General features: G+C 45.3%; 2 protein-coding genes across 5 annotated transcripts; one reads left to right on the top strand and one right to left on the bottom strand.

Annotated features, from left to right (window-relative positions):
- The first annotated feature begins 1,072 nt into the window (after positions 1-1,072).
- LOC137607546 (putative tyrosine carboxypeptidase MATCAP2) lies at positions 1,073-6,393 on the top strand. 4 transcript variants are annotated; one of them, XM_068333394.1, is made up of 7 exons: positions 1,073-1,225; positions 1,965-2,456; positions 3,028-3,171; positions 3,290-3,422; positions 4,783-5,088; positions 5,239-5,336; positions 5,500-6,393. In XM_068333394.1, the coding sequence occupies exons 2-7, from the start codon at positions 1,989-1,991 to the stop codon at positions 5,656-5,658; spliced, it is 1,308 nt and encodes a 435-aa protein (XP_068189495.1). In that variant the 5' UTR covers positions 1,073-1,225; positions 1,965-1,988; the 3' UTR covers positions 5,659-6,393. The 4 variants fall into 4 exon arrangements, with proteins under 4 accessions (XP_068189495.1, XP_068189494.1, XP_068189496.1 ...); XM_068333393.1 differs by having other exon boundaries at positions 1,716-2,456; XM_068333395.1 differs by lacking the exon at positions 1,965-2,456.
- Positions 6,394-8,583: 2,190 nt separating this feature from the next.
- Positions 8,584-21,741, bottom strand: si:dkey-240h12.4 (death-associated protein kinase 2). Its single transcript, XM_068332687.1, has 12 exons — positions 21,609-21,741; positions 16,677-16,851; positions 14,282-14,503; positions 14,064-14,202; positions 13,681-13,810; positions 12,765-12,813; positions 12,476-12,502; positions 10,770-10,922; positions 10,492-10,537; positions 10,322-10,411; positions 9,072-9,155; positions 8,584-8,821 (listed from the first exon to the last, which is right to left on the bottom strand). Exons 2-12 carry the CDS (start codon positions 16,736-16,738, stop codon positions 8,741-8,743), a joined length of 1,083 nt encoding a protein of 360 aa, XP_068188788.1. The 5' UTR covers positions 16,739-16,851; positions 21,609-21,741; the 3' UTR covers positions 8,584-8,740.
- Positions 21,742-22,471: the final 730 nt, after the last annotated feature.

The raw sequence follows: 22,471 nt of genomic DNA, 5'->3' as shown, positions 1-22,471 counted from the left end.
ATTAAATTACATTAAATTAAATTAAATTAATACACAGTCTTGGTAACCGTTCATTACATAAATAATAATATAATAACAAAACAACAACAACAACAATAATAATAATAATAAAAGAGGTGAAGAAGCGTGTCCAGGCAGGATGGAACGGGTGGAGGAAAGTGTCAGGTGTGATGTGTGATAGAAGAGTTTCAGCTAAAATGAAAGGAAAGGTGTACAAAACTGTGGTGAGACCAGCGATGTTGTTTGGTCTAGAGACAGTGTCACTGAGGAAAAGACAGGAGACAGAGCTGGAGGTAGCAGAGATGAAGATGCTGAGGTTCTCTCTGGGAGTGACCAGGATGGATAGGATCAGGAATGAGTACATCAGAGGGACAGCACATGTTAGAGGTTCTGGAGATAAAGTCAGAGAGGCCAGACTGAGATGGTTTGGACATGTCCAGAGGAGAGATAGTGAATATATTGGTAGAAGGATGCTGAGTTTTGAACTGCCAGGCAGGAGGCCTAGAGGAAGACCAAAGAGGAGGTTTATGGATGTAGTGAAAGAGGACATGAAGGTAGTTGGTGTGAGAGAAGAGGATGCAGAAGACAGGGTTAGATGGAGGACACTGATTCGCTGTGGAGACCCCTGAAGGGAAAAGTCGAAAAGAACAAGAGGATTTTCTGTTCATTTATTTGAAACCCGTCGTCTTTGTTGCACTTAGAAAACTGTAAGCTCAAGCAGTGTGACAGTTCTGTACAGTGTGACATAACTCCATCATATGTCTGAACCACATATAAAGGGGTTCCACAAGATTCATGTGGACAATAAAAAACATGGCTATGTTAGGGGTCCCCCATGTGTAGCCCCTGATGGCTTCAGCAACAAGGTTGTGGGTCATGCCTATTAAAACAACCTCAGTAGGCCAACCTCCTATGTGAGGTACTTCATTTCCCATGAGCCTCCATGGTGTCCTGTCTCTTAGATACACGGACGGCCCAGCTCTGTCGTGTCATGTTGGCATCATCAGCTCAGCCCTCACCAGTTTAAATATTAATAATTGACTTGTCTGTGTCGCAGTCGCTGCTAGCCTTCTCGTCCAGCCTCCCGGTTGCTGTTTAGACGACATTAACTGACTGATTCACAGGCGAACTCGTCTGGGACACGTCTGCGGCATACAAGTTGCCGTGTGTTGTCTAGGATTACAAAGACCTGAGCGGAGGATGCTGGGGTCAACAGAGGTCACAGGTAATCTCATTTCTTTTATTTTCCAGTGTGCTGGGGGTGATAATTATTACATGTAACCATAACAATAGTGACAAACAGTAAAGACCGCACCAGTTAACCAATCAGGTCTGCAGGTATAAAGGCAGTTTAGCTTTGATGTGTTTACTTATCAGATTAACTTAACAACCAAACGCGGCGCTCTATTTTAACCCATGTATCTGTAATGGAAAGACTAACAGCAGCCTGGAGAGCGAACTGCGTGCTGAATCGTTGCTCCTTATCTGGACTAAGCTAAGCGTGAAATGATGATGTTTGAGCCGTCTGACGAATCCCCTGATTGACAGTGATGAAAATTAATTGGTGGAAATGTCTGAACAGTATTCAGTCGGTTGGAAGATGTGACTCTTTTAGGGTATAATATCATGTGATGAACTGGTGTGTTAGATAATAGCTTCTGATTTGGTGGCTGAACAGACCATGGACCCTGACAGTGGTTGTTTTTCTCTTCCAGTCTTTATTCCATGCGTTGGTTCTGTCTAACTGCTCCTGTCCAATTAGAGAGCCTACTCATAATGTGGTAGGGTTCCTCTTCTTGCAAAGCCCTTCCTCCTGACTTCATAGATGTATCGGTATCTGGAGAGATGATGTTAACCAACCTGGGACTAGAAAAATTAGGTTTATTAGAGTCCAATAATGCATTTTAATTATAGAATCACAGATAACAATTCCCATTCTTCTCTTGGGGTTTTTTTGTTGGAAGAGCTTGAAGCAGTGTCCAAACAGGATGCCAAAAACATCAGGGAGATGCGGTGCCATGTTTGGTAAAAGAAAGCCCTCAGCTATGGCTCCTGAAAAGGGGAACACTCCAGAAGGTAGCAGTAACCCTGCACAGACAAATCAAATTCTGTCGGGTATCTACTCCAGTCTTTCCAACCCAAGTCGGAGTATGGTGGTTGAAGGCACCACCATGGCCCTCACGCCTCGAATGGTTCCACACCCAAGGAAGATATGCGTTGCCAGTTCACCTGGGACCAAACTTCCCTCGTTGCACAAAGCAGCCAACACTCCAGAACTGGAAAACGCCAAGAAGCTCTGCATCCTTACAGCCATCAAGCCACTTAACGTAACAAAGGAGAAGGCCAAGTTTTTTAGGTCAGACTTCAACTACAATCCACAGTTTGAATACAGCAACCCCGTCGCTTCACTTACCCTGGCTCGACATAGCAATGCTTCAGACCGTTTCCTGACACAGGTAAGACTGTTCAGAACACTTTACTTCTGTTCATTTGGTCGTCCGAGACCAAACTGATCTGTGACTGGATATTCTCAGCTCCCCTGGTCACAGAAATGTGAGATGTTTTTGGGCATGATTGGGAAAACAAACTGTACATGATATAACACCTTATATCATTTAGCATTATTTCTAAACTATGTTTAACCTGAGGTTTAACCTCTCTAATGTTAACCTCAGAAAGCTTAAAGGCTGAGGCAACACCATGCACCACCAGAACTGAAGAAGCCACTTGGATGAGAGGTGAAACGTTTTTCAAGGAATCTTCTTGAAGTCCAGTGGATTGATTTAAACAGTCTTAGATGCGTTAGTGTTTGTTTGTCTCTCATGTGGCCCACCAATAAGCTGGTGTCTTGTCCAGGGCGTATCCTGCCTCTTACCCATAGTCAGCTGGGATAGGCTCCAGCAGACACGTGACCAGTGAGGCTTAAAAGTGGTTGAAGATGAGACAATTACAGTCGTCTTGTCTACAAGAGGATGTATAGATTAATCATAGGCAGGTTTTTCATAATGAATTTGATATTTCTTGCAGGCAGTGCACATCATGGAGCTTACCCTACAGAGATATGGCAGCTATGAGCAGTTTGAACAGATTACAGGAGGAAACCTTCTCACCAAGACTCGCATTTGGCACAATGTCAAGAAGTACATGGAGAAAGAAGGCTGCTTGGGAGAGGTAAGAGGCCAGGTTTGAAAACTATGTAAACTGTACTTTATTTGGTTTGGTAATCTGGATCGGACAAGTTAAAGGAAACTATGGTAAAAATAATACTGAACTGTATCTGTGTTGATAGATAGTAGTCGAGGTGACAGATGATCTCCTGTCCAGAGCCTCCATGACAGTGGTGAACAGCAGACCCACGTTGGCGATCAATATCGCCACTGCCCGAGAGCACTGGTTGGAAGGCATGCTGAGGCATGAGATTGGTGGGTACACCCAACCATCTATCCACCATGTACAGCCACATTGATTAGTACAGTAGTCCGCATGTACCTCTTTGACACTGGACAAAAAGTCATTTACACTCACAATCATCTGGGTTCTGCTCGAAGGTACATTTCAAATTGTAAGAAATATGAAAAATCTGCAGTAGTCATACATATTTACTGACTGCAGTGCAGCCATTGTCTGGACCACATCATTTTCTTTTTTCCAGTCTCCTGTACAGCAGCAGCTGAACATCATTCATCTGGTGCTGAGTTTAGAAGACAGACTATGAAATAGTAAGAGATAAGCGTAACAGTAATAGTTGAGGACTACACTGCACAGCAGAGATGGTTCAGACACAAGACAGCATCCTGCTTTAGCTAGCACCAGTAAAGTGATGCTTTTAGCTCAACCCAGGAGATTATATTTTTATTTGGGGCAGCTTCACCAGGACTGGACTGGGGATGGAGTCAAGCATCAAGATCCACCACAGACATGTCCAGGAAATGGCCTACAAGTGAACTAGGGGCAACATTAGAAAAGTCTTACCTGGACTAAAGAGAAGAACTGGGGCATTTCTAAGTGGTCCAAAGTCCTCTTTCTAGATGGATGTGAAGTTTGCATTATATTTAGACATCAGGAAGAGTGGAGAGGAACATACATACATCGTATGAAGACCAGTGTGAAGGGTCCACAGTCAGTGATGGTTTGGGTCCACATCGTCTACTGGTGTTGAGATGAAGCCACTGTCAAAGCAGCCTGGGTTTCAGTAACACCTTAGTGGTACCAGAGGCTGATCACCCCCAGGCCACACTAAGTGTTGAGTGCATCGATGAATGAACATACTTTTTAGAAATTTGTCTTTTCTCTTTCACACACACACACACACACACACACACACACACACACACACACACACACACACACACACACACACACACACACACACACACACACACACACACACACACACACACACACACACACACACACACACACATATACACAGTATATACAGTACACATATCCTTTTTTGACCAATTTCATAATCAATTTCAAATCCAGAATACATCAATGTTTCTGTTTTAATAAAATTGTGGGGAAGAAATTAAATTCTCCACAACATTAACATTTCCTTGGCAAATATTTTATTGTCAAGCTTAATTATAACACATTTCATTTGAGTTACTAAAACATGACTTTTGTAATAACAGATCGGATTGACTCTTGTGCGGTTCAAGCTAGTTCTGGTTTCCCTACACTGTACATTGTTGCATGGGTCAAGTTAACGTTGCTCTGATGTTGGCTGGAATTCAAACTTTGATACAACTATTACAAAAGATCTTTGACTCTGTCCAGGGACACATTATTTCCGTGGCATCAACAACTGCCACCAGCCATGGAGCAGCAGCGCTGGCAGGAAGAAGTACAACTTGAAGCCTCTCAACCCCACAGAGGAGGGTCTGGCCAGCATCCATGGTGTGCTGTTCAGGAAAGACCCCACACTGTGGAGGGCTGCTCTCCTTTACTACACTGTCTACCAGGCTAGCCACATGTCCTTCTCTCAGCTCTTCCATAGTCTGGGACGCTTCGTCCAGGACCCCAACACCCGCTGGGACTACTGCATCCGAGCCAAGAGGGGCCAGACCGACACCGCACAACCAGGTGACTATGAACCTGAACATGTTGATTCAAAACAAAGTTTGCTGGATATGTAGACCACCTCGGCTCAGTAGGCATTGACTGTTGAGTCACAAGATCCATTGTCTACCCTTTCCAACTTATTGAACTTCTTTGCCACCTGTTGCATTGTAGGCTGCTTCAGTAAAGACCAGGTGTACCTGGACGGTATCCTGAAGATCCTGAGATACAGGGACAAGATCAACTTCCCACTGCTCATGGCTCTAGGAAAGGTAAGGTATCTCCACTCCACTGGAGAGAGTATTGACTAAGAAAAGAGACAAATGCTTCAATGTTTCCTTGATTATCCACATGTGAAAGTCTTGTTATCATGTGTTTAGGTCTTGTGTTGATGGATCACCATGTTGCTCATTCTTGCTTCCACTACTGTATCAGGTGTCGTTTGAAGATGTAGACCGCCTCAGAGCTGCGGCTCAGATGGAAAACGTTCGCCTTCCACACTTCATGCAGGACCAGGCAAGGTACGCCCAGCAGCTGATGAAGATCATGGCGGTTAACCAGCTGACTGACGAGGAGCTCAAGGCGATCATCTGAACCCACTGCATGACCCAGAACCCACCTGACTGCACCCGAGTCACCCGTCACCACTGCCAGCCATGGCCCCTGTGCTCTACCCAGAATGCATGGTGTCTGTATGACTGATTCCACGTAGAGCTTTGTCAGATATCATGTACAGTGTGCCCTCGTTAATCGCGATTAATGCGTTCCAGGAACTATTTATCTTATTATTTACGGTAATCTGTATTACCTTTAAAACACTCTGATAGACTGTTTAAAGCACTTTTGTGTCTCATGGAAGTGCGTTGCGTTCCAAGACTCGCAGAACATAGCACACACTCCGGATGCCATCAGCCAATAGAATGCACGTACGGTATCACATGACTATCTACCAAAACTCCGAGATGAGGTGAAGTCACGAGTGTTCATGCGTGAATGCATGAGGGCGCTCTGTATTACTTTAAAATGTTTTAGCTTGAAACTAAAACTGTGTTGTTTTACCAGATTATATCGCCTGATGTGGAGAGATTAACACAATCATTTCAGTGTGTTGTGGTTGTGTTGGGTGTAGATCCATGCCAGATAAAAGTTCTACTTTCTACACTTTGTTTTACTGTGTGCCATTGATGGGTTAGGGTTCTAAAAAAATGTCCATTGTGGGGGTTTTTTGCTCGAGATAATGATTCTCTGGCTATCACTTCACGATATAAAGCTTCAGACTAAACGGCAAGAATTTAAAACCCTGTGAACAATAAAATATATTTAATCTGTTGATGCCTCAAAGAGCTTCTTCCATACTTGCCATCCAAAGTGTGTGAGAATGATAAATTATGGTCTGTGGTAGTTGTGGTTGATGATCGGATGTCCAGGATGTCTACCATTGCTGCTGGACATCTCACTGCTGGCACACTCTCTTCAAGTAGCCCAACAGTTTCCAGTTTCCTCTTTCTCTTCTTCACTTTTAATGTCATTCTATAAATCACCACCCATTGCTGTCTAACTTGCTGGAGTTAGACAATTGCTGGAGCTAGGTTGTATTGCACCCGCAGAGCAGGTTTTTGGGAATGGTGCCTTGCTCAGGGACCCCTCGGCAGTGCACCTCTCCACTGTCCGAAATTTTTGGTCCACACGGGTCTTGATCCGGCCACCCTCCGGTCCCCAGCCCTAGACTTAGTGGACTCAGCTGGTGCCACCCCAAGAACTATGCTCTCCCACACCACCGCCGACAGCAACACATACATAAAGATAAGTAAATAGTTCAATGATAGTAAAGACAATATTTACTTTATTCACAAAAGTCATTCCATGAATATACCAACCATTCTCGTCTCCATCATATCAGCCAACTCTCTCCCTTCACCAGTGATGCTGCCAACATTCACACTCTGTACTCCTCCACCCAACTGCAGCCAGATTTGACCTTGTTGGGCAGCAGCGCCAGTGGCAGTCTTTTTAGACTGTGGTCCGACGCGGCGGACATGGAAGTTTTTTTAGACCTGTCCTGAAGTTTGTGAAAATCCATCCCCTTCCTGATGCAACTTCCACCCTACAAGACCAGTAGGGCCGCTCTTTGTGGGAAACCTTATCCTTTGAACTGTCCCACCCGAGTCGCCCTGCCAGCATAGCTCTGTTGGTCATTGTGAGTCACGGACCACCCCACTGCAATAACCTGGTAGCACACTATCTCATGATGTAAATACTATCGAAGGCCTTACCATGGCCTCCAGTTCCAACATGAAGAAACTCCACTCTAAAAAAGTTGTAATTTAATGTCATGCAAATAATTAATTCAATTTCAATCAAGATTTCAGCTGTTCCAGTGTACCAGGGCTCTTGTCACAATTTACATTTCATAATGCTCCCAACATTTTCACTGGATGATGAGTCTGAACTGCAGGCGGGTCAGTTTAACACCCACTCTCCTTTTCTAGGGGGTCATGCTGGTGTCATACATGCAGAATGTGGTTTGATATGGCAATATTGGGGTACAGAGCTGACAATACATTTCCATTAATATTTTGACGAGTTAGAAATAGTTTGAGTTCTAGTTTGATCATGAAAAACACAACCTGTCCAATGTCTCCACTTCTTGATCTTCTTGAGCAGGTGTTACCAAATTTACATTTTATACCACAGCCCCCAATTTTTTGGACAGTCGGTTGTACTGTCCTGATCAAACGATCAGGACACGTTCTCTAATCTCGATATAAAACAAATTTTTATGATTTAAAAGTCCCATAATATACTCTTAATTCATTTCATACAGCTGCCAGACATCCAGCTACACCGTCTTCTAAATGTGTTGTTCCAAACTGATCCATGGACCTGGATTTAAACTGTTTAATAGTCACTCAGATGAGCTCAATTGAGAACAGGCTGTTTTTGTGCCTGCACCTTTGAATGGTAATGCTAACGATAGCATGGGCTAATTTTTAAACACAAACATGCTTTTTTTCTGTTCTTCTGGGACAGAATAGAAACACTGATGTTGATTTGTACAACAACAGTTTGACTGACAGGTAAGAGCCTCCATACACACCATCTGTTACTGAAAGACTTCCCTTGGTTAGCAGTGGCAGTGTTCTTATCAGATTTTCTTTAATGTTAAATGAACAAGGTAATCCCTGATTGGCATCAACATGAATCTGGGAAGAACCGGTCCATCATCTCAATCGTTGCCTACAGCTCCATCTGCAGACCGAACTCTACCTTCTGTTTCCTCTCATTCCACAAACCTCCATCATGGAAGGGTCACAGAAGCCTTTACTGTTACATAATATTCAAATATTAATGATTTTAACGCTCCATTGTTACACAAAGACTCAATGTCTACAGCGGTGGGACACAAAAGCACTTTTCTGTTCTTGTGCAAGCATTCTGGGAGATTGTTGGGTTTGAATCTCTACAATCTTAATTGAGATTTTGGGATTATATAAATAGAACCGGACCAAAGTCAATATATTGTGGGTTTGTCTGCATTTATTTGACACAACCATTATTTCCGTGACTTTGTAACACACTTTACAATGAGGTTTGAACCATGCAACAGACTGTCCTCTGTCCCCTTCAGTCTTGACTTCTAGGCTCAGATGGACTTCCTGGACGCCTCTGATCATCTCTATGAGCTGCTGCTCAGTCGCCGACGCAGCAGAGAGACAGGCTTGATGTCCGTGTCCTCTGTGTCACTTTCACAGGGTCTCTGGACAGGAAGCAGCAGCACAGGTAACAAATTACACCAAGCATCATCAATGAAGCTGCTGAGGGTGGACGGATTGCCCCTTTACTGCTTTCAATTGAGGTAACAATAAAATGAAAGCAAAAGATTACATTAATCTACTTATGTTTTACTCAGCGTTCCAACATTTCGGTATCAGGTCAGTAAATCATAAACTATTAAGTAAATTTAGTTGAAGGACATCCTGCTTCTGTCCTGACAGAATAGTTCTCACCTGTAGTGGATCTGGATTTGAGCTGCCTCGTAGTAATGTCATCTGTACCAGCCGGTTACACACCCACACCATGTTGTAGGACATCTAAGGGGTCCAACAAATAATGTCTGATTCAGTGTGTGTTTGCAGGGCAGAGTCTAGGCAGAGCCTAGACTAAATATAATTAGTGAACATTCTGGAGGTCAGTGAAGGTTTACTGTGGCTTAGCCCCAAAAACAGAGTTACAATAATCCAGACAAGACAAGAGGAAAACCTTGAGCACTTTTTCAAGGTCTATTGATATGGAAAATGTTCCACTCAATTAATGTTTATGGGCTGAAGAGTCTAGACTGCACCACCTCCGAATTGTATGTTGATAGAACGCTTAGAGACGCCACTGGAATGCTTCGTACTGCAAGATAGGTCACTTTCTAATCACAAATCACAGGGTAGTAGACAGTAAACAGTAATACATTGAATTTCTGGGTCAACAGCTTGGAATACTTCTGGGAAATCTTGTGGGGTGATGCCTTGTTGAGGAGTTATAGCACTGACATTGGTATCAAAGACGGTCTGAAGACGGTTCAGTGAACCTGAAACATTCTGAGCCAAAACCTTCAGCTTGTGGGGCAACATGAGTCCCTTTTTCAACAAATACTAAAAATAATTTGCTACAAGGGCAACACAGCGGCAAAGTGGGTATCGCTGTCTAAACCAGATCCCAACCTTAGTCTGACACTAAATAATAACTTTAGTCTGACACTAAATAATAACTTTAGTCTGACACTAAATAATAACTTTAGTCTGACACTAAATAATAACTTTAGTCTGACACTAAATAATAACTTTAGTCTGACACTAAATAATAACTTTAGTCTGACACTAAATAATAACTTTAGTCTGACACTAAATAATAACTTTAGTCTGACACTAAATAATAACTTTAGTCTGACACTAAATAATAACTTTAGTCTGACACTAAATAATAACTTTAGTCTGACACTAAATAATAACTTTAGTCTGACACTAAATAATAACTTTAGTCTGACACTAAATAATAACTTTAGTCTGACACTAAATCACAACTTTAGCATTCAGAGCAGTCGACTGGCGATCAGACCCTCTGATTGGTTGCTGGTTCCAGGTCTGAGCTGGGCTTATCAGCCAAACTGCCCCCTTCAGCAGAGACTGCTCAAGGACACCTCTGTTGTTTGTTGTTCCTCAACCCCCCCTCCAAGTGAAGTGACCTCCACTGTCCTCATCAGACTCACCTTCCACTTCCGCCTGGCATTGAACTTCTTAAAGCTCTTCATATTGATTGAGGATCTATTCCTCTTGTGGACCTGCTGCCGCGTGATTGGCTGAAACAGACGTTATTTGCACTCATGAGAAAGTAATTCACCCCAGGAGCAGGAAACAGTAAATAAGAGACTCGACTCACCTTAATCCAGGGATGAAGCAGACACTCGTCAGCCGTGAGTCTGTCACTGCAAGACATCAACACAGACGTCCTGTCATGGAGACGTCTTCAGTCTCCATGACAGGCTACACCTGTCTATAAGACGTCTTCAGTCTCCATGAACAGAAACACATCGTCTACATAATAACTGTTTCCCTGGATACACAGAAATCAGCATTGCTAAAAAAAAGACGGAGAACGAAACGCGTCCAAAGCAGCATGGCGTCCTTTTCAATCAATTCACTATTGATTATAGATACCTGGGGTTTTTCACCAGTAGTTTCTGTATGAAGTCTCTGGCCATGGAGCTGGTCATGCTGAAATAGTGGTCCTTAAACTCATAGTTCATGTCGATGATGTTCCTCAGAGTTTCTTCATTAGTCTCACCTTGGAAAGGTGACAAACCGCTGAGTCTGCAGAGAGAGTACAGCGAGGTCAGACCACAGCGTGTCCACTCCACACCGAAACAACGTCTGACCTGTAAACACCATTTATCTTATTTCAACATATTTCATCTTGAACAAACATTCTGTGTCTTTGTCAGGTTGTGTATTTTTAATATTTTTTTATCACTTTACCGAAAACAGAAAGGTGTGCATCTTACCTTCAACCAGCAGTGCAAAAATATTTAAATTAGACAAAATTTTAATTGTAAACAGGATGTGGTATTTGTAGGAAAGTATTGTTACTAAATATCTGGACTATTGATTGCACCTGAATATAAGTCGTACAAACTATATTTTAAAGGGAAAAACACTTTGTACATATCGAGGCTACACCTGTCTATAAGCTGCAGGTGTTATGAGATGTTTTGATTGAGTCAGTTCTTTACTGGACCTTCTCCAACGTCTTACCATTGACTCATTGATGCTAAGCTAACATGCAGCAGCTGGAATCAAACCACCAACCTTCTGAGAAGACCACCCTCCCAATGAGTGACTCCCACACCTGATGGAGTCACATGATTCGAGTCCAGTGGTTCTTAACCTTTGTTGGATCGAACCCTAGGGGTTCGCTGAGTCGGTCTCAGGGGTTCGGCGGAGACACGATGTGTACGAATCACTGCGTACGTTTGACACATCATGTCATTTCGTGGTGACACGCCCCCCTTAGCCATCACTGGCTGCAGGTGATCACGTGACGCTACATGGATTAGCCTACCTGTGCTACAGGGGATTTTGCACAGTCAGTAGTGGATTTCTGCCTTCATGATGGTACGTCATCTGATTGATTTCTTAATATTTTAATTCATAGTAACTATGTTGAGCAAAAAACAAAGTGGTCAGACGAACATGTGTAACCTGAATGTACCTGTACTGTATAACAGAACGTGATGGGAGTCAGCGTTCTGCAGGATCTGAATGTCAAGGTGAACAACTCTAGTCTGGTGCTGGTAAAAATAAAGGAACACTTCCTGAAGCTGATGGAAACAACAGAAACAGACTTTGGTGTGAAATGACATCAGAGTAACACCTGTCAAGGTGAAGCCACGCATATCTGAACTGGTCTCTATGACAACAGCAGAAGTCAGACTGGTTTACAGGTAGGTCATTTCATGTCAGTTCATGCACTGTCTTGGTTTAGTTCTTTGAAAAAGGTGACATTAATGCACAATTCATTAAATACACCAGTAAAACATATACTCATGTCTGAAATTTTTAAAAAAAATAAGTAATTAATTTTTTTACTAAGGAAGGGTTCGGTGAGTGAGCATATGACACCGGCAGGGTTCGGTACCTCCAACAAGGTGAAGAACCACTGGTCTAGTCTGTATCTCAGTTCAAATATCTACTTGTAGAAACAGACACAGAGAGGTTTCTGGACTATCCCCAGACGAGGATCCTGTTTAGATCACGTATCTAATGGTGTCAGACTGCAGATGTTTTATTATGTGCCCTCGGTTATGTGGATGACAGCATGTTTAACATTAACAGGCCCCCACATGCCCCCCAGTGCTTAAACTTACAGGATGTAGGTGACGACTCCGATGCTCCTGCAGGAAAACACAAGCAGCTAAAAGTGATCACCACCGTTACACAAATATTACACCACAATTTAACTGTCCCTGTGACACTGTGTACTACATACTGCACTATACACTATACACTGTGTACAGCTATGCTTACTGAACACTGTGTTCTAGTGGTTAAACATCTTTTATTACATTAGCTGTAAGACATGAGATACCACAAAAATGAGAACAGGTCTGAACACGTCAGAGGAATTTAACCCAGAATGTATCCCAGAATGCTCACCACATGTCAGCCGCTGTGCTCAGGGGTTCACTGTTAATCACTTCAGGGGCTGAGACAGAGAGAGATTTGATTTTTAAAATCACATTTATTCATTAAAGCCAAACTACAAGATAATCACGTCGACACAAAATCCAAAAGAGATTCACGCGAAAAGGAATTCACATCTCAAAAACAAACAACGGTTGGGTTTTTACAGCTCTGTGTGTGTCCTGAACAAAGAAAGCATCTAACCTTTTTAACATTGATCAAACTGAAAACAGGCTCGTCCCCACGTCCCCTGCTCCATTCAAAGCACTTCAATAAAAGTCACCAAAATTCAAAAACCAGCTAATCGTTCTCCACCATCATGCTTTTTACTTCTGACATTAGTTTCTTCAATCTAAAAACCTCTTTGTTCGTAAAAACTGGTTGTTCACTTTCTTCTGGATTTCCATACTTTCTTGACAAAGATCAGGCTCTAGCCCTAAACACTAACCCTAAATATACTAATGTCACAGTCTGACACTCATCAGAGGTCTGTCTGACTAAATTTGGTCATTTTCTGCTCCCTCTGGACTTCATTGGCCACTTTTAACGACTTCATTTGGACTTGTTGAACTGTTGTTCTTTGGGAGCTTCAGTCTCCCTGAGAGATTCTCCTTCCTGTGGGAAATGGAGGGAGAACCTCTGAACTGTCTTCTGTTCAGATGTAGTGTCTTTAATGCATCATTAAACCCTCTCAACGGCGAGATGAGCAACACCCTCAAAAGAATATGAAAACCCACAGGATGAAGCAGCTGGAACCAAGTGAATGAACCGTCAAAGAAAGAGTAGAAGCAGTTTAGGAGAAGGAAAAACTAAACCAAGGAGACCAAGACCACCTGCTAATGAAGAGGTCTGACAGAACCGTCTATAATGGGGGTCCACTCATTCTCACCGATGTACTGTGGGGTTCCACTCGTGCTCCTGAACTCCTCTCTTGGTTCAAAGTGGTGGGCCAAGCCGAAGTCGATGATTTTGATGACGGGGAATGGAGACACGTTATCTGACAGCATGATGTTTTCTGGCTGAAACGAGAGACCAACATTGTGATCATCAAGTAGGGCCCGGGAATGGGTAATATAAATTTAGAACCTCCATCTAAGAAATCATGTGAATTCCTGCGGTCACGAACTCATGTTTTCACCCAATGCAGCCAAAACTGATTTTGGCGGATGAATACGACATCAGTGAGACCGGATCTTGTTCTCGTTGGTGGAGTAAAGATGTAAGCTCGTGTGTTTTCTGACTTTTGATCAGGTATTGATCAGGTATTGATACCTTCAGGTCGAAGTGGGCGATGTTCTTGCTGTGCATGAACCCCAGCCCCTGGAGGATCTGCTTGATGAACTCGATGGCTTCGCTCTCCATCAGGTGCTCTCTGGCAGCGATGAAGTCAAACAGCTCCCCGCCGCTCACGCTGAAACAGCACAATGTTTCTCTGAAGGCTTCAGGGACAACACACACCTGCAGAGCGACACACACACACACACACTCACAGCTCCAGGATGAGCACCACCTCGGCTCTGCTCTCGAACACGTCTTTGAGGGTCACGATGTTGGGATGCTGCACAGCCTGGAGGATCTCCACCTCCTGCTGGACGCGGTTCCTGTCCAGACCCAGACGGCTGCAGGCCGTCTTCCGGATCTTCAGGAACTTGGCTGCCCAGTGGGTTCCGGTGGCCCGCTCACACACCTGTCGCACCTGGCCAAAATGTCCACTGAAGGGAGGGAAGGAGAATCCAAAGGAGACACAGAGCTGAGTCAGAAACACTGTCAGGCTGAAGGAAAATGTTTCTATGAGTTCAACATGAAAAAGATCTACAAAAGTGTAATAAAAAGTGTAATAAATACCAAAAGTCTAGATGAGAAGGTTATTCTTTATAATGTTGTTCTCTATGTTAGAGGACAGAAATCCACAGTGTCACTGATCAATCTGAAACTCTCATTTAGCCTGGAAACAGTTCTCTGGTCATTCAGGTCTGAGTGCTGCTGGTGTTTAGTTCAGGTTTGGGCTGACTGCTGACAGAAAAGGCCCCCCTGCAGCCCGTCTGGCCTCCGAGCAGAGGAACCACCGTCAGTAAGTGGATCCACGGAGGGTCACTGGTTCAGTTGGCAGTGGGAGGTGTCAATTCACCTCCTGAGCAACTTTATAAGTGATCATGGAGGGCCATGAGGTGGAGGTGGTAGGAAACTATCAGTACCTGGGACTGCAGCTAGACAGCAGACTGGACTGGTCACTCAACTGGGACTGTGTGTACAAGAAGGGGCAGAGCAGGATGTACTTCCTGAGGAGGCTGGCCTCCTTCAACATCTGTCCTAAGCTCCTTCTCATGTTCTATCAGTCCGTAGTCTCCAGTGTGCTGTCATACGCCATTGTGTGTTGGGGTGGTGGGGCCAGGAAAAGAGATATGGACCGTCTGAACAGACTCATCCGCAGAGCAGGCTCAGTGGTCGGGCTGAGCCTGGACTCTGTGGAGACGCTTCTGGAGAGCAGGACCATGTCTAAAATTAAGGCTATCATGAACAACACCAGGCACCCCCTACACACCACCTTCTCCCAGCAGAGAAGCACCTTCAGCGACAGACTGCTGTCACACAGCGCCTCCACAGAGAGGCTGAGGTCCTCCTTCGTGCCCCGTGCCATCAGGGGGTACAATGACTCTCTCAGGAGGAGCGGGGGGAGGTGGGAGGTCAGCATGTGGTTAAATGGAGGGGAGGAGATGGGATGTCAGCCTGTGCTGCAGTGTGGGGGGGCCAAAGTGTTGTGATTTTGTGATATTAGATAGTGACATTGTAAGAAGGGTGTACCTCACCCACCATGTGGGCCTCCTGCTAATTTTCACTTGAACTTTTTATTTATATGTCCTGTTAGTGCTGCATGTGTCTGTTAGTGTATTTATTCCTTATGTAATGCCTGAGCAGTGGATAAGTGCAATCTCCTCTGGGATTAATAAAGTATATATCTATCTATCTATTAGGGTATACCACAAAGGAGCTGCCCACCGCTCTACCTCCCCATCACCTGTGTGCCCACAGACCCCTTGTGTGTGTGTGTGTGTGTGTGTGTGTGTGTGTGTGTGTGTGTGTGTGTGTGTGTGTGTGTGTGTGTGTGTGTGTGTGTGTGTGTGTGTGTTACGGGCCTGTACACACTATACAGTATATGCATGCGACTAACTACCAGTGTGTGTAGAGTGGACTAATAATTTCCCTACCGGGGTTTAATAAAGTTGATTACATTATATATACTTTGAATAAGTCTCATATGAGATCTGCACAGGTGTATATATCTAGTGGGTAGCTACACTGACTTCTTATATGTTCTTAATAGGAATTTTCATTTTAATTAAAGCTCATTGGCTTTACTTTAAATAAAAGTAAACGTCAGATACATTAATCCCTCCCTTTAGTAGGTAGTCATGTGATACCGTACACGCATTCCATTGGCTGACGGCATCTGGAAGTGCGCTGTGTTCTGAGACTCATGAAACTCAGCACACATCCGTGTATCAAAGAAACACTTAAAAGTGCTTTAAACAGTCTATCAGAGTGTGGGAAAAGGTAATACAGATAGAAGGTGGTTTAATATCAGTATGGGGGGGGGGTTCATAAATGTTTATATTGCCATAAATAATAAAATAAATAGTTCATTGCTGTATCATGGCATTTTGCTTTTCACAGGTGGTTCCTGGAACACATTAACCACAAGGAACGAGGGATTACTGGATTAACCTGCTAGTTGTGTGACTGATTCCAATTTACTGTAATACAGACGAAACACAACAACCACCCAATGAGTTCCTGGGGGTACAATTGTTTTACCCTGAGAGTCACACACACACACACACACACACACACACACACACCCACACACACACACAGGCGTGGCCATACCTTCCCAGGGTTTCTCCCAGCTCATAGAAATCAGTCACGTTCTCAGGCTTGAAGGCTGCCATGCTGATCTTCTACCAAACAGACCAAGTCTCGCTTCATTCCTGGTTTTTAACCGTCATCAATCGTCTTCTAGTAGGTTGTGGTTTTCCAGATGTCATAAAAGTCAAAACTGGAACTAAGCATGAATAACACTGTCAGAAATGACATATTATAGAGTAAACATCGTTCTGTCAACCTGTCAGCAGTTGTAAAACATCCATATCCTGTATTCTATTCTTAATGGACACAATGTACTCAGGTTAACATCTCAGAATAGGCTGAAAAACAAGATCAATATGTATAGATTTTATATAAACTCACATTTCTACATTTTATAAATGTATTATTATATATAGATTCTATATGTGCTTATAGTTATGTGCTCATTACACATAACTGTTTACATTGAACATTTCTGTTTATTGTGTATTTTACTACTTTACGTACCTTCAATGGCCCCTTGGGGACAAATAAAGTTTTTAGAATTGAATATATAGAGTAACATCTACAGATTATATACAAACTAACATCTATAAATTCTACATAGACCAACATACATACAGTATATTCTATTTAGACTAACATCCATCCATCTATTTTCTTGCAGAGGAGACGACTGCAGTTGCAGTACTACAGATGCAGTATTTGAGGATGTTGATAGAGAAGTACAGAGAAGGCCAGAGGGAGCTGCATTGTGTTTTTGTAGATCTGGAGAAAGCTGAGGTTCTCTCTGGGAGTGACCAGGATGGATAGGATCAGGAATGGGTACATCAGAGGGACAGCACATGTTAGAGGTTCTGGAGATAAAGTCAGAGAGGCCAGACTGAGATGGTTTGGACATGTCCAGAGGAGAGATAGTGAATATATTGGTAGAAGGATGCTGAGTTGTGAACTGCCAGGCAGGAGGCCTAGAACAAGACCAGAGAGGAGGTTTATGGATGTAGTGAAAGAGGACATGAAGGTAGTTGGTGTGAGGGAAGAGGATGAGAAGACAGGGTTAGATGGAGGACACTGATTGGCTGTGGAGACCCTGAAGGGAAAAGCTGAAAGGAAAAGAAGAAGTCTAAGAGAAGGTGGATGGATGGAGCAACATCTATATGGACCAACATCTATAGTTTTACATGGACAAATGTACAGATTCCATGAAGACCAAGTCCAACCGGCCCATCAGGTCTTTCTGTTGGTGACTGATGGTGACAGTCGTCTATCACTGGTGGACGTCTGTGGTTCCTCCCCATAAGTAGTGTGAACCCAGACTGACTGACAGACTTATGGCGTTCACACTGCATAAAGAGTGATTTACTCTAGCTTGATATTCACTATTCTAAAATTTTGCCTTGTTTACTTAAGGACATATCCGCTACAGAAGATCCCATGACAAATCGGGGCTCACGTCTGGAGCCAGGCCTGGACGGAGGGCCCGTCAGCGAGCGCCTGGTGGCCGGGTCTGCCCCGTCAGTGAGCGCCTGATGGCCGGGTCTGCCACGGGGCCCGGCCGGGCTCAGCCCGAAAAGGCAAAGTGGATTCTTCCCACCCCTGTGAACCCACCACCCGCAGGGCAGACCGATGGGGTCGGGTGCGCTGCCATATGAGTGGCAGTGACGACAGGGGGTCACGACGGACCAGACCCGGGCGGCAGAAGTTGGCTTTGGGGAGGTGGAATGTCACCTCACTAGCGCGGAAGGAGCCGGAGCTTGTGTTGGAGGTGGAGCGTTACCAGTTGGATCTGGTGGGGCTTACCTCCACACATAGCCTCGGTTCTGGATCCCAACTCCTGGATAGGGGTTGGACCTTGTTTTACTCCGGAGTTGTGTCAGGTGTGAGGCGCAGGGCGGGTGTGGGGATACTCACAAGCCCCCGGCTGAGTGCCGCTGTGTTGGAGTTTACCCCGGTGGATGAGAGGGTCGCTTCCCTACGCCTTAAGGCTGTGGGAGGGAAAACTCTGACTGTTATTTGTGCGTATGCACCAAATATCAGGTCAGAGTATTCGGCCTTCTTGGGGTCCCTAAATGGGGTCCTTGATGGGATCCTTGCAGGGGACTCCATGGTTCTCCTGGGGGACTTCAATGCACACGTCGGCAATGATGGAGACACTTGGAGGGGCGTGATTGGGAGGAATGGCCTCCCTGATGTGAACCCGAGCGGTGTTATGTTGTTGGACTTGTGTGCTAGTCATGGATTGTTCATAACTAACACCATGTTCGAACACAAGGATGCTCATAAGTGTACCTGGTACCAGAGCACCCTGGGTCAGAGGTCAATGATTGATCTTGTGATCGTGTCATCAGACCTTCGACCGTGTGTTTTGGACACTCGGGTGAAGAGAGGGGCAGAGCTGTCAACTGATCACTACCTGGTGGTGAGTTGGGTCCATTGGCGGAGGATAGACCTGGTAAGCCCAAACTAATAGTGTGGGTGAACTGGGAACGTCTGGAGGAGGACTCTATCCGTGAGGCCTTCAATTCACACCTCCGAAGGAGCTTCTCGTGCATCCCTGTGGAGGCTGGGGGCATTGAACCTGAATGAACCTCAAAGCTTCCATTGCTGAAGCTGCAGCTGAGAGCTGTGGTCTCAAGGTCTTGGGTGCCTCAAGGGGCGGTAACCCTCGAACACCGTGGTGGACCCCGGTGGTCAGGGAAGCCGTCCGACTGAAGAAGGAGTCCTTCAGGGGCATGTTGTCCCTGGGGACTCCTGAAGCAGTTGCAGGGTACCGACAGGCCAAAAGGACTGCAGCCTCGGCTGTGATGGAGGCAAAACAGAGGGTGTGGGAGGAGTTCGGAGAGGCCATGGAGAAGGACTATCGCACAGCACCAAAGTTGTTCTGGAGGACTGTCCGACACCTCAGGAGGGGGAAACGGGAGACCATCCAAGCTGTATACAGCAAAGATGGGACACTGTTGACCTCGACTGAGAAGGTTGTCGGTCGGTGGAAGGAGCACTTTGAGGAACTCCTGAATCCAACTACCCCAACTGACCCGTCCTCTGTTGCAGAGGCAGAGCTGGAGGATGATGGGTGATCAGAAGCAATCTCTCAGGGCGAAGTCACCGAGGTAGTTAAACAACTTCACGGTGGCAAAGCCCCGGGTGTTGATGAGATTCGCCCTGAAATGCTGAAGGCTCTGGGTGTTGAGGGGCTGTCGTGGATGACACGCCTCTTTAACATTGCGTGGAAGTCTGGGACAGTGCCGAAAGAGTGGCAGACTGGGGTGGTGGTTCCTCTTTTTAAAAAGGGGGACCAGAGGGTGTGTGCCAACTACAGGGGCATCACACTCCTCAGCCTCAAGTTTACTGCAAGGTGCTGGAAAGGAGGGTCCAGCCGATTGTCGAGCCTCAGATTGAGGAGGAACAATGTGGGTTCCGTCCTGGTCATGGAACAACGGACCAGCTCTTTACTCTCACAGGGATCTTAGAGGGGGCTTGGGAGTATGCCCATCCAGTCTACATGTGTTTTGTAGACTTGGAGAAGGCGTATGATCGAGTCCCCAGGGATATACTGTGGGAAGTACTGCGAGAGTATGGGGTGAGGGAGTGTCTCCTCAGGGCCATCCAATCCCTGTACGCCCAAAATGAGAGCTGCGTTCGGGTTCTCGGCAGTAAGTCGAACTTGTTCCGAGTGGCTTTTGGCCTTCACCAGGGCTGCGCTTTATCACCAATTCTGTTTGTGATTGTCATGGACAGGATATCGAGGCGTAGTCGTGGTGAGGAGGGGTTACAGTTTGGTGGCCTGAGGATTGCATCGCTGCTTTTTGCAGATGATGTGGTCCTGTTTGCGTCATCAGCCTGTGACCTGCAGCGCTCACTGGTCCGGTTTGCAGCCGAGTGTGAAGCAGCGGGGATGAGGATTAGCACCTCCAAATCTGAGGCCATGGTCCTCATCAGGAAACCGGTGGACTGCCTTCTCCAAGTGGGGAATGAGGTCCTTCCACAAGTGAAGGCGTTTAAGTATCTTGGGGTCCTGTTGACGAGTGAGGGAACAATGGAGCGTGAGATTGGACGGAGAATTGGGGCAGCAGGAGCGGTATTGCAGTCGCTTTACCGCACTGTTGTCACAAAGAGGGAGCTAAGCCGAGAGGCAAAGCTCTCCATCTAACGTTCAATCTTCGTTCCTACCCTCACCTATGGTCATGAGCGATGGGTCATGACCCAAAGAACCAGATCGTGGATACAAGCGGCTGAAATGGGCTTTCTCAGGGGGATAGCTGGTGTCTCCCTTAGAGATAAGGTGAGAAACACTGCTGTTCACGAGGGGCTCAGAGTAGAGTCGCTGCTCCTTCGCGTGGAAAGGAGTCAGTTGAGGTGGTTTGGGCATCTGGTGCGGATGCCTCCAGGACGCCTCCCTAGGGAGGTGTTTCTGGCACGTCCAGCTGGGAGGAGACCTCGGGGCAGACCCAGGACCAGGTGGAGGGATTATATCTCAACACTGGCCTGGGAACGCCTTGGGATCCCCCAGTCAGAGCTGGTGGATGTAGGGGGAAAGGGAGGTTTGGGGCTCCCTGTTGAAGCTGCTGCCCCCGCGAGCCGACTACGGATAGGCGGTGGAAGATGGATGGATGGATGGATGGATGGATGGATGGATGGATATATCCGCTACAGAAGCCAGCTTATGTTAAAATAAATAAATACATTAATTAATTACTTAATTAATTATTTAATTAATTTAAAAAAGGAGTCCCACTCCAAAGGTTCGGGGTCGTGGGTGTGAACACGTTTGGTGCAGAAGGATTCCACCCCCTCCACGTTTGACTGTTTCGACGAGCTTGACGTAGAAAAGCAGAAACGCTCGTCGTGGAGAACACGGAACTTTTCTGACCCGCTGAGAGTTCACAGATTTAAATCTAATTTCACCGGACCAACACGCACCACCCCACGGAGACACGTCCGGGGTTCACCCACCTCCAGCTCCCGGTCCAGGCGCGCAGGTCAGCCCGCGGAGCCCCGCTGCTCGTCCCGCTGGTGGCTCTCGGATGCTGGGAAGGCGGAAGAAAACATGACGGTTCTCAGGAGAGTTCAGGGACCTGGAGGGGCGTTCAGGGCGCCTGGGACAGCTCGGCACTGCCGCTGTGAGTCGATGTTTGTGGAGTAAAGTAGAAGCTGAAGGACCTCTTCACGGACAGGCTTCTCAGAAGGAATGAAGCGTGGGAATCTGTGTTCAATCCGGTTCGTCCCACTCTTCCTCTGATAGTTTTTATCTTTTCGAAATTAAATTAATCCCCAAGGCGGAAATGCTTTTTACACTTGATACACATGGAGTTCTGTATTTGCTGTGCTACCTTTAAACGCAACATGTTTTATAGTTTCTGCATTCACCTGTCAGTAGTCACACTGACGTTACCTTTTAATTCATTTATGATGCACAGCATCGCTTTGCATCAGACTAAATGTCAGAAGTCTCATTTCTGAAGCAGGAGGCGCCACAGATCTCTAGGCTTCACCCTGAGCTGTTCCTACGAGCAGAACTCATGTATCTGGAGATGTTCTACAAACAACTGGGCAACAGGGTGAATCAATGTCATCCAGTTTCATCTATCATCATGTTTAGTCCTATATTTTTATTCTTTTCTCCAGCATATCTCCCATCATTTCTGTACTTTTCGTCTAAATGTGTTAACTATTCGCTGAATACATTCGGTATAGCCAGTTGAAGCATGTTCAGTTGTAAATGAATTATGTAAAAGGTGCATCATAAATAAACGTCAGAAAAACAAATGAACATAAATTCAAAAAATACATAAAAAATATATAACATTTGGACTAAA

Source organism: Antennarius striatus, chromosome 14 (genome assembly GCF_040054535.1).
Source record: "Antennarius striatus isolate MH-2024 chromosome 14, ASM4005453v1, whole genome shotgun sequence".
Taxonomy (NCBI): Eukaryota; Metazoa; Chordata; class Actinopteri; order Lophiiformes; family Antennariidae; genus Antennarius; species Antennarius striatus.
This window is presented reverse-complemented; position numbering and strand designations above follow the sequence as displayed.